Here is an 11,657-nt window from a genome sequence, read left to right on the forward strand (position 1 = left end):
TCTGTTGAAGGCTTTCTATGGGCAAAACCAGGCACAGCCCTGGTCTTGGAACTGTCATAACCAGAGAGCCATTTTGATATGGCTGAAGTTCACTTGGTAATTTGTACCATATCAGGATTTACTTCAATACTGGTTGTCAAAGATCAAGGTACAGTGAGAGAGTGATGGATGATGGCCAGGTACTAATGCTATCTTTCTTTTCCATGTTGCTCTACCATTGGCTTTCAGTAAGTTCAATCACCAGAACATCGTGCAATGCATTGGTGTCAGCCTACAGACGCTGCCTCGCTTCATCCTGCTGGAGCTCATGGCTGGAGGAGATATGAAGAGCTTTCTTCGGCAGAATCGCCCCAGGATGGTGAGATAACTTCCCTGCTAGGCTTCTGGTTCACTTTAGTATGACTGGTTTTATATTTTTATGAGTTGGATAAAGGCACTGAAGTCAAGCTAGGCTGTGTGTGTGTCCCAGCTCCTACAGATTTCTGGATACCTACGTCTGTTTGCTTGAAGTAAGAAGGCATCAGTGAGACAAAATGAAAGCAAGGCCAGAACTGTAGGCTATAAGTCACTGAGGAGGAAAGAGTAAAATCCTGTCCTGCCATTCCAGAGTTCTCTGTCAACTGGTCTACAAATTAAGGGGCTTGCTTTCTTCAATGTCTGCCTGTTTTCTGTGCACTGTGATGGTACATGAGGAACTGAAGTTATAACACTAATACGTAATAATGGGAATTCATAGCACTAGGTCCTCAGCAGGTGTGCATCAGCATATGGAGATGAACAAATTTATACTAGTTGAAGAGCTGAGACTAATTTATTTGATATATCTCTGATTTCTGATCATCTGTGTAAAAATTTCTCCCCACCCTTCCTGAGAGCAATAAAGAAATTCCTAGAAAAACAGAGAAAATTTCCCTGTGGATAAATAAATGATGGGGTGAAAATAAGCAGGGCTCCTGGAGAAACATTTGTTTATTATTCTTAGCTAGGGAAGTGCAGATGGTGAAAGGTTAGTACCAGTCCTGGAGTCCTGTGGTAAAGCATCTCTTTTTTGCATACTGCTCCTGAGGGTAATTGCTGTTCTGCAAGAACAGATAGGTTGATGAATGCTGACTGTTGGTGCAGAGATGTGTGCTTGACCATCTTTGCTCTCTCTCTGAGTTCCTGTGCTAATTTCTGTTGATAGTTTATTGACTCACTCTTTATAAGTGAGTGGATTTTTTTCTCTTCCATCTTACCTTTTAAACCTGTTCGTCTTTTGATTTACCCTTTACTAGGCTATTCAGGCCAGGCCATATATCTCTCACAGCTTGCACTCATGTGCCATGCTCAAGAGAGGGGAAATTTTCTGAAAGTCTTAACTAAGAGTTTACTCATTTTCTAACACTCTGCTTTTATCTGCTTATGTTCCTCTTTGCTCAACTCATTTAACCCTTCCACCATCCTGAATGTATGTTTCTCCCTTCCCCTTTTTCTGTCCCTCTCTGTTTATCCCCTGGTTGAACTATATTTTTCTGCTCCTCTATTCTGCCCTTACTATTTTTTGTGTGTCTTTTTCCAGAATCGGCCATCCATGCTAACAATGCAGGACCTGCTGAACATAGCTAGGGATATTGCCTGCGGCTGTAAATATCTGGAAGAGAATCATTTCATCCACAGGTGAGGAGAAACAGTCCCTTTTGATGTATCTCAAGGTGCATGAGACTCATACAGATTTAATTTGCAGTGGAGATTAGACAGGACTAATCTCCAGGGGGGAGAAAGATATTTCCCCTACCAACACAGGCTTGTGCCTAGATGTCCAGGAGGGCCTCACTGGTTTTTGTTAGCAGTTAGGTTCTGCACCGTTCTTTGCACTGCTGGGGAAAAAGGAACCTTCCGTTCAAAGTGAGCCCCTTTAAGTGTTTAGTTTCAGGTGCCTGCAATGTAAAGACATTCGAGATGAGCCCTGTAGTCCACTAGATGGTAGTGTCACTCTGTGTTGGCTGTTTGATCTCCCTAACTTGACTTAAATGCTTTCCCTATCCCACCAGGACAGAACAGCCCATCATGTTTGAGGCAATGACTAGGGAAGAGTAGAACAGGGATAATTGGAGATAAAAACACAGCTCAGTGGCTGACCTGCTGTGTGGTCTTGGGAAGCCCATGTTTGTCTGTTCACACTTTTTATTCCCTCTTTTGTAGAGCAAAAACCTGATGATACAGCAGGCTCCAAATAAGAATAAAATATTATAGAAGAGGTAAAAGTTATTTTAGGTATCCTTAACTCCCAGCTGGACACTGGACTCCTTTGCTTCAGACTATGAACTGTTTCAGCTCATAATGTTCCCAGGCATAGCATACAACTGAATTCCTTACTATGAACTGCATGCTGAGTTCAGTCCTTATATGTAAAGCAGAGGAGAGACCTGCACAAGAGGGTCACACAGGCTTTAACTAAACTGACATACAGTCTAGAGATCTGTGAGTTGAGAATTGATTCACCCACATGCACAAGTACGTGTACATATGCATGACATTGCACATAGCAAACAGACAGAAATAGGCTACAGTGGGTAGGGACTGGAGAAACGTAGGGAAACAACTGGCAAGCAGCAATCAGAGCAAAAGGCCATGAGGTTGAGGTATGGTAATATGTTATGGCTTCATGATTAGATCATATGAAACAGTTTTCAGGCTACTTTACATTGGAACAATAAAGAAGTTCATGTGAAAAGGTGTTAAGAGTTTTCTGTCACTAAAAAAGAGCAGCAAGAATGTGCAACAAGTTTTGGGTCTTGGATCTCTTAATAATTACAAGAGAGGATCAGTATTTTAATTGGAAACTTCTGAGTTAATTGCTATGGTATTATTTTTTAAAAATTCTTACAGTAATCGTAATATCCTTTTAACAGCATCATATCACTTTAAAAAAAAACATTTGGGTCAGTTTCTGAACTATTAGATCTCTAACATAAGCAACCTGGGAATGGATTAATTTTGTTTTGCCAACAGTTCAGGAAATCAGTATAGAAGGAATTTCATTCAGGTTCTGTATTAGTATTTTTAGTGGTGTCAGTATTGCTTAGAGTGGGCTGGGAAGTGAAGGATATCATTATAGATATCAGGTATCCTAGAGGTGAAAAGTAATGTAGTGGGGTTGCAGAGAGGTCACTAAGGACAAATATTGTCATCTAGGAGTCACAGCTGATAATGGAAGAGAAAATTGAACCTGATTTCCAAATCCTGAAGGATTTTTCAAGACTGGCAATGGGAAGAAACATATGAGTTGTTCAAGGAGCTCATTTTTCTTGGCAGTCAACAGGACCCCCATAGTGCTATGATTTTTAATGAGTTTTTTTTCAGAATGCATATTTAAAATGAACACAAATCCTTCAGCTGTGGCCAGGAAGGCATCACTGCCATTTCTCGCAAACTAAACCTGCACCCATCAAGTAGCTGCTCCCATATGGAGTTCTGCTTGATTTCATGGGAGATATCTTCCCTCTACTTACACTCATGCTGTTTTCTGCCTTAGATAAAGAAGATGGGAGTAAGGAATGTTTGGAAAACACTGGGTAGAAAATATAATGCAAATGCAGTTTAAGAATTGTGGTTAATAAAAATTATAATGTAGCTGGAATTATTTCTTTTTTTAACAAGGTTCTTCTCATATGTGTAAAGATGACTCAACTGAGACTTGTAGGATAAGGTCTAATGTTCTTTATTCTTTTAGCTGCTTAAGAGTTTTGAATTAGATTTTTTTTTTTTTTAAGAGATATAGCTGCAAGGAATTGCCTTTTGACCTGTACTGGAGCAGGACGAATAGCCAAAATTGGTGACTTTGGGATGGCCAGGGATATTTACAGGTAAGTGGAAGGCAATTTGAGTCCTCTATCTCTGTAATTCGTATCATTTTGACCAATTTGAACTGTCTCCTGGTAAAGCAGTGGAACTATCCATTATATGTCTGACTTTGATGACCAGCTAACTAACTGGTGTTAACAGGCTGTAAATTACCACATCCATGCTTACAAGCCGATCCACTTCAACTGTGGCCCCAGGAAAATGCAAACATATGTGGACATTAAACCAAGCATAGACAAATTTATTATCTAGTTGATCATAAATAATCTTAAATTAAAATACCGCACAACAACCATAATTCTCAGTTTATTATATCAAGAAGACTTGCTGCATCAACACCCTGCCAAGTTTGTGCACCTAAACATCCTCAGTTTCCATCTCAGTTGCAAAGAGGATATAAAATACTGCTCCAATGCACTATTTGTGTTTATGACTTTTTTCCTCTTTCTCACTTGGCCTCCATTGCCGTAGGCACTCCCCAGTTGATGTTACTGTGGTGATAAGATCTTTTATATATTGAAGCCCTTTCATGCTATATGACATTCTCTGTGCATTTTATATTTCCCAGAGCAAGTTACTACCGCAAGGGAGGAAGAGCTATGCTTCCTGTAAAGTGGATGCCACCAGAAGCTTTTCTAGAGGGTATTTTCACCTCCAAGACTGATACCTGGTAATAAATGTCTTTTAATCACTTCTGCTACTCACTGATCAGCACCAAGAAAGGTACTGCTCAAGAAAAAAATTGTCTGCTCAGCAGGAACCTTAAAAAAATGTCAGAATTTCCTAGAAAAATATGAGGTCTTCCAACTGCATTCAGTAGAAGCATGGCTAAAGAATTAAAAAGAATTAAGAAGTCTAATGTAAATGAAGGTAACAAAAACTTCCCATGCATAAATGCAGAGTATCATATGAAGCCAATCAAGAAGTGAGAAGTGAAAGCAGATTAGATACTCTAGAAGTCTCAGTTAAAAATCCAGAGAAATGCCATCAGACATTTTCCTCAGGCCTCAGTATTTGCTGCTCAGTTTTCTTCAGTGACAAGGCCTGCTTAAATACCTCTTAAGTGACTCTCTGTACTACCCAGTATTACTCTTTTGTATATTCATGCACATTGCTGGATAATGGAAGCTTTCCAGTTGCTTAAGAATGCCTCTTTCTCTGTACAGTAGATTCTTCAATATACTGTACTGAGACATTCCCTTAAATGCCACACTGACCCAGTTTCCTGAAGTTAGTGATGCCGGAAGACACAGGATTGCTTATCAGTGCCTAACTGTGCACAGCCAGTACTAAGTATTTTGAAGGAAAGTACCACAGTTCCTGTAATAAGCTATTATAAGTAACATGCATGTACTGGAAATTACTTTGACCTTTGCAGCAAATAGTGACTCTTAAAATTCTGACCCTGCTGAAGTTCTGGCAGAATCCTCTTGACTTCCCTGTGTCTGGTCCTACATAATTTCCAGTGGCAGTGCCTATCTAACCCATGGATGTAAAAAAGAACAACCTAATCAGAACAAAAAAAAAAAAAATGCTGCCTTTCAGTTTTATTGGATGTCTCTTACTTGATTTTATTCTTGAGCATCTTGTTCCCAAACACTCATTCAATTGTCAAGGAAATCTTCCTGTCCGACCATCCAGGAGCCATGCTGGCAGTCACACTCGCACCACCTAAGCTCCAAAAAGGCCCCTTGGCAGCTACATACACCACACTCACACAGTTAGACCAGGTTTCCTCACCAACTCAGCCCCAGGTTTCCCATAGCAGAGTCTCAGATGTCTGGATCCTTAAAATAATTTAATTACGGTGCAAAACCAAAATAAGAGCTCCAGCTGGTGCCTCCAAAGAGGGACCTCAAACAAAGGAAAGCCTGGGATTTTATACCCTCACAGTCTTGGAACTTGAGCAAAGGTTTTGATTGTTTGGTTTTTTTTAAAGTTGACTCATAATCACACTAATTGCACATTACTGTGGTTGGACTGCACCTTTGCAAGGTTATTGCTGTGATGTTACCTACACAGCTTCATGCTAGGTTTGTGGAGCACCAATGAAACCTAATTGTTGGTTGGTTTCTGACACAGGTCCTTTGGTGTGCTGCTTTGGGAGATTTTCTCTCTAGGCTACATGCCCTACCCTTGCAAAACCAACCAGGAAGTGCTGGAATTTGTCACCAGTGGAGGAAGAATGGATCCGCCAAAAAACTGTCCAGGACCAGTGTAAGTATTTCCTTACTCTCACAAACCAAGGTGTAGCAGAATGGTGACTGCCCTCAGTGTCAGGTGGGTATTACTAAATGTCTCTTGAGCTATTGCCTCTTATATACAGCTAAGAGCACTATAGGATTTGCTTTAAGTAGTAGTTCCCTAATGAGACAAGATTCAGGGATGACATATCCACTTTTGTTCTCCTTCTTTGGGTCATTTATCAAGTGCCATTCCTTGCACCCATAATCACTTCATACTGAGACACTTTTTTTGTAATTATCTTTCTTGATCAATACTTTTTTCTTTTTTTTTCTTTTTTTCATTTTTTTTTTTTTTACTTACTTTAAGGTACCGAATCATGACGCAGTGCTGGCAGCACAGCCCAGAGTATCGGCCAAACTTCTCTACCATCCTGGAAAGAATCAAATATTGCACACAGGTATTGCTCTTTGGTATCTAGGAGGATGATAATCCATGGAATGCCAACTATCCAAAGACATTAGCTCATTAGCTTTAGTCCCTAAAACAAGTGAAGAATCCTGAAAGACTGATAGAATTACTTTCCCAGTTGTGGTGGTGCTGTTGGCTCAACTGCTCTTTTCCAGTATCCATCCTCACTCTCCCATCTTCAGCCCAGCCAAAATGAAAATATACTGTTCCTGTGCAAGTAGATGCCATTAGCTCTCAGCTTGTTCAGTAGCAAAATGTCCTTTATTTCATGATGAGGTACTTAGAATCTTTTTCAAGGTCCATATTCTGACCTTGCCTAATGTTGCTCAAAAGCCACAGCTGAATAGTTATGGAGTTGAGAGGGGGAATGAAATGGCATGCTGAGTTCACCATTTAGTAGCATTTATAGCTACAGGTCTGGATCCAACCTCCCAAAGAAGAAATTTTATACTAGTGACCCGCAGATTAGCCACTGATTTCAATAAAGCACAGCCTCTGCTCAAAGGAAACATATAGATAAGAGAGCATTTTTGCAACTCCCAACAGCATGTGACATCCAGGTGGAACATAGCACCTTTTACAATGTGCGGGAATATTGCCCAAACCTGATGGCAGCCTCTGCCAAAACCTTTTTCAATCTCATAGATATTTCTTTTAAAGTGAAGATGTGACAATCACCCTGGAGGTGTAACTGATTCTTGTCTCTACTTTTAAGGACCCTGATGTGATCAACACTGAGCTGCCCATGGAGTGTAGCCCCACACCAGAGGATGAAGGGAGTATGGTCATCCGCCCAAACATTTCCAGTGGGATAGTGCCGCTGCTGGTAAGCCCTTCTCTCACACCTCAGACAACACCTAAAACAATGGAATCTCATCATGCTGGGCACAAACTTGTACAATGCCCACAAGAGCTCCTGGTGGAGAACCTGAGCAACCGGACTGCCCGAGGGCCCAGCCTGCCATGTCTCAGTGATTTCAACAGCGGGTCGTGGTTGCAGCAGACATCAAACCAGAAGTTAGACCTCACCAATCCAGCAGCCCACAGACCTAAAAACAAAACAAAAAATCTCTGGAACCCAACCTATGGATCATGGGTGCTAGAGAATATCTGTCACTTCAGCCCCAGCTCCAAGCTCAAAGCAAATCCAGAGCGGGAAGATTCAGGCTTTGATGGGAATTGCAGTTCTCCTAGCTCTCGGACATCTCCAGCGTCTCCAAGTCGAAGCAACTGTCCTCACCTGGATATCAGTGGGATAGAACTGGTGAAACTCCAGACTTTCCCCTGTGGCAACGCAAATTATGCTTACGATGACCTGTGCTATAGTGCTGACCACCAGCCATTAGCTTTAGCAGAAGTCAGAGCAGCTGTGCTAAGAAGCTCCAGTTTGCACAGAGATGAAAACTCTTTTTATAAAACAGAGAAAACATCAAGAGAGAGGGACTCTGGTCTGTCTTTGTCAGATGACCTGAGTGTTACTCCAGTATAGCAGAAATGGTTCTTCCCAAGATCAGAGAATGTGTGTGTCAGGAAGGAGTGCTTCCTATTTCACTTCCTCCATTTTAACTCCTTCAGATGGGTGAAGTTTTAACATCAGCAATGTTCTGCTTCCTCCATCTACCTGCTGGATCCCCAGATCGTTAAAGATAGTTGCATTTCTATCTCTGTCCTTCAAATGTGTTCCAGCTTAGAGGTGGAGAACAATGGCATTATTTCTCTGAATACCTAAGGAATAGACTCCTCCTCAATATGCTCAGGTGAAAAGAAATGGACCTACCATCCAGCTGCAGCATTTGGATGGAAATAATGACCAATACAGATTGTTTTTCTTTCTGACTGAAGAATCCAAAAACATGTACTGTGCCAGCAGCAACCAAAATGCAAAGGCTGCTACATTCCTGAGAGCTTTTTACAGTCCTAATGAATTACTAATTCTCATGTAGTATATGGGAAGTAAAAAAAAAATAGCAGACACATTTTCATCTGTTTTATTAGTAGACCTTGTGAAAGCTATTGCTCAAATTGGAAGCAGTAGGAAAGATGAAAAAAAAATAATCAGACTCCTCTGACCATGTGCTTTGAAAACAAGCAATGAAGAGGAAAACAAATTTACCATTAAAAAAGCAGTAGCTGGTGGAGCTGATAGTATCCCTTGGAATAGTGAAGGAAATGTGCTGCTTGCCTCATGGTTTAGCTCTCCTCACAGCTCCTGGCACTGAAGGGGCAGGTGGCTTTTCAAGAAAGCAAGAGCTGCATGGTATGATGAGAAATGGACTGTCTTTATCTTCTAACGGACTTTACTTGAGATGAACTTAGTTTCTGTAAGAACTTTGATATTCAGGATTAATTCCCTGTGCTATGTTGGTAAGCATTAAGCTGAGGTTCTTGGGTGACTGTCTAGCATTTGGTGTACTGGAGTTCTTGGTTTTAACACCCACGTCTCTGAGGTAGAAAGTAAGTCATGCCAAGGAAGGGCAGAGTGAAGGGAAACCTAATGCAAACACTACTTGGGGTGCTCTTTATACAGGAAGGTAGAGTAGCTCAACCATTTGAGAAAGCTAAAACCATGACTTCGCTTCATACAGGTGAGCAGGTCATAATTCTTCCTTGCCTAGCAAGTACAGCACACAGACTTTCTGGTAAAGATAGTTGTTTGTTTTGAAGACAGCTCATTTCTAAGGCTTTCTTTGGTTGCTTAGGATGTAAACTGATGGTTACTGGTTAAAGCCTGCAAAATAATGAGACAGAAAAGGCAAAGAATTTGGATTAAGTCTGAACAGTCTTGGAAGCATTCTGTCCTTCTACCACTCCTGAATGTCACGCTGCCAACCCACAGTGGCAAATTACATTACCTTTGTGCGTAATCAAGTTGGGTGGTGAGATGTCAGTTGTAGACTACTCTAGTTTCTTTCTGAGGCAAGAGGTTCTCTGGTGCATGCTTTACGCCTAGTGGTCAGCTCTATGTACAGTCTGAAGATATGCGTTAATAGGAGAGGGTTTGCTTTGACCACACAGACTTCCTGTCCTTTACATCATTTAGGGATGGACACTACTGACCTATGGTAAAGAAAAGCAGAGTGAAGAGTGTGAATCCATCCTCAGTGAAATGCATCCTTGGCACAGGTTTATGCTTTGTTGGTCTGACTTTGTTCCAAACTTCCTATAGTTTTAGGCCTTTGACTTTAGAATGACTAGTTTTATATAATGTCATTTCAGTGCGTAAAAATATCTTAAGAACAGGTGTCAAGAGGACAGGACAAGGCTCATTCCAATGGTACCCAGCAACAGGACCAAGGGCAACAGGCACAAACTGAAATGCAAGACATTCCATCCAAATACGAGAAAAAAACTTGTTTACTTTGAGGGTTACAGAACACTGAAATAGGTTGCTCAGAGAAGCTGAAGAGTCTCCTTCTCCAGACACACTCAAAACCCATTTGGATGTGATCCTGTGCAAGCTGCTCAAGGGGAACCTACTTTAGCAGAGGGGTTGGACTAGATGATCTCTGGAGGTGCCTTTTAACACCAACCTTCTGTGATTTCCAGACACAAAGGGTGATGACGGCCACCTTTCAGCAATGACCTGTATGATACGGAAATAATTCCAAATCTATGCTGTAAAATGACTGATGGTCAGAAGACAGGGCTCCCTCTGTGTGGGGCAAATTCCAGTAGTAGTGTGAGCACTGAGGAGCTTAGTGACCAAGGGAGGTGGTTGGCCTTGCCTCCTGCCCTTCTTTCCCTCTCACCTTTGCTTTAGCTCTCTTGGCTTCTCTCCCATTTAGCTTATCACCTGTGCTATCTTACATCCAGGAGTTGCTACAGCCCAGTTAGATGAGGCAGAAGAGTCCATTTAGCAGGAAATTTTCTCGTTCTTTCCTGTTGCAGAGCCTAACGTTTTTGGTCATGTTTCAGAATGGCTACCTCTGGAACATTCCAGTCAAAAATCAATACATCTACTCTTAGTTAATTGGAATTTCATCAGTTTATCCTTACCTTTCAGAATATATTAGTTTCACGGTTTATGCATTAGTATTTTTTTCCCCCAAAGGTGACCTATTAAACTCTCCAACAGTTGTGACTTGGTATCAGCAAGTCAGCTGCCTCCTCCCTGAATATGTGATAAGGCCACAGCAGAGTGCAGTGATCCTGGCTCAGCTGCAGTGGACGTGATGCCAGCTCACTTTCCAACCCTTGTTTGTAACAGGCTCTGTCCTGAGTAGAGCACTGGCAGTCATGATCATGCTTTTGCAGGCCCATTATGACTGTTTTCTCCTTACCCATCAGCAAGGGAAATTGGTGGCAAGAGACTTGTTCAGAAGCCATGAGAAGTTAACTATACCACCTTCTCTTCCCACAGACTTTTTTACATTACAAATACAAAGAACTGTCTTGTGCCTGCTACTTCATAAAATAACTATACAACACCCTAAGATTGCAGTGAGAAGCAGGTGGAATCCCTGCTGTCCATATGGTTACCCACCTTGAGCTACCACTCATACACAGTGGTAGCTGTGTCTTCCTCATACACAGCACTTGCCTCAATTTAAGTCACAAATTTTAGAAAGGCTGATAGTGATAAAACTAGGTAAGCCATTGAAAAGTGAAGTGAGAGAAGAGTACAGTTGTATTACCAGTGCCACCAGCAATCCTGACTGCAGCTGTGCTTCACTTTATAAACAGAACGCAAGTCCAGCACTTGTTTTTACTGAATAGCTGTATGAAGGTAGTACAGGAAACACATAGACAAAGCTGCACTGAGGCAGAACAGAACTCCATCCTGACCAGGATCTTACCTCTAAGAGTGCTCAAGAGTGGGGTGTTGAAGAGCAACTGTAAGAGCAGAGTGAGTATGAATTGATAATTTATTTCCTAGACATACTCTGATGGTTTACAACAACATGTAGCTCAGGGCTGTACTAAGGCAGATGTAGTCTCTTCTAACAAGACAGGATGTGGAGCTGCAGATACCAAATGGGCACTAAAAGAAACAGCTGGGAATTTTAAAAGCCTCTGCATTAGCAACCTAAATTTTATACAAGCTCTTAACTCTCTCAAACGGAACAATCTTCTGTCAGCATAGTTGCCATGAACCTTGACCTGCAACAGGTTTTTTTTAGCTGCTTTTTAAAAACCCTCACAGATAATTAATTTTTAAT

The 11,657-nt window shown here is 41.4% G+C and overlaps 1 protein-coding gene across 1 annotated transcript in view; it reads left to right on the forward strand.

Moving 5' to 3' along the window:
- LTK (leukocyte receptor tyrosine kinase) overlaps window positions 1-11,269 on the forward strand; it is a 94,163-nt gene extending 82,894 nt beyond the window's left edge. Inside the window, exons 23-29 of the mRNA XM_027642178.1 lie at window positions 229-358; window positions 1,559-1,656; window positions 3,753-3,845; window positions 4,412-4,513; window positions 5,926-6,060; window positions 6,397-6,487; window positions 7,214-11,269. Of these exons, the coding sequence (XP_027497979.1) occupies window positions 229-358; window positions 1,559-1,656; window positions 3,753-3,845; window positions 4,412-4,513; window positions 5,926-6,060; window positions 6,397-6,487; window positions 7,214-7,987 (1,423 nt within the window). The 3' untranslated portion in view covers window positions 7,988-11,269. The remainder of the gene's footprint in view (window positions 1-228; window positions 359-1,558; window positions 1,657-3,752; window positions 3,846-4,411; window positions 4,514-5,925; window positions 6,061-6,396; window positions 6,488-7,213) is intronic.
- Window positions 11,270-11,657: the final 388 nt, after the last annotated feature.

Source organism: Corapipo altera, unplaced genomic scaffold (assembly GCF_003945725.1).
Source record: "Corapipo altera isolate COAL_440 unplaced genomic scaffold, ASM394572v1 23b, whole genome shotgun sequence".
Classification (NCBI taxonomy): Eukaryota; Metazoa; Chordata; class Aves; order Passeriformes; family Pipridae; genus Corapipo; species Corapipo altera.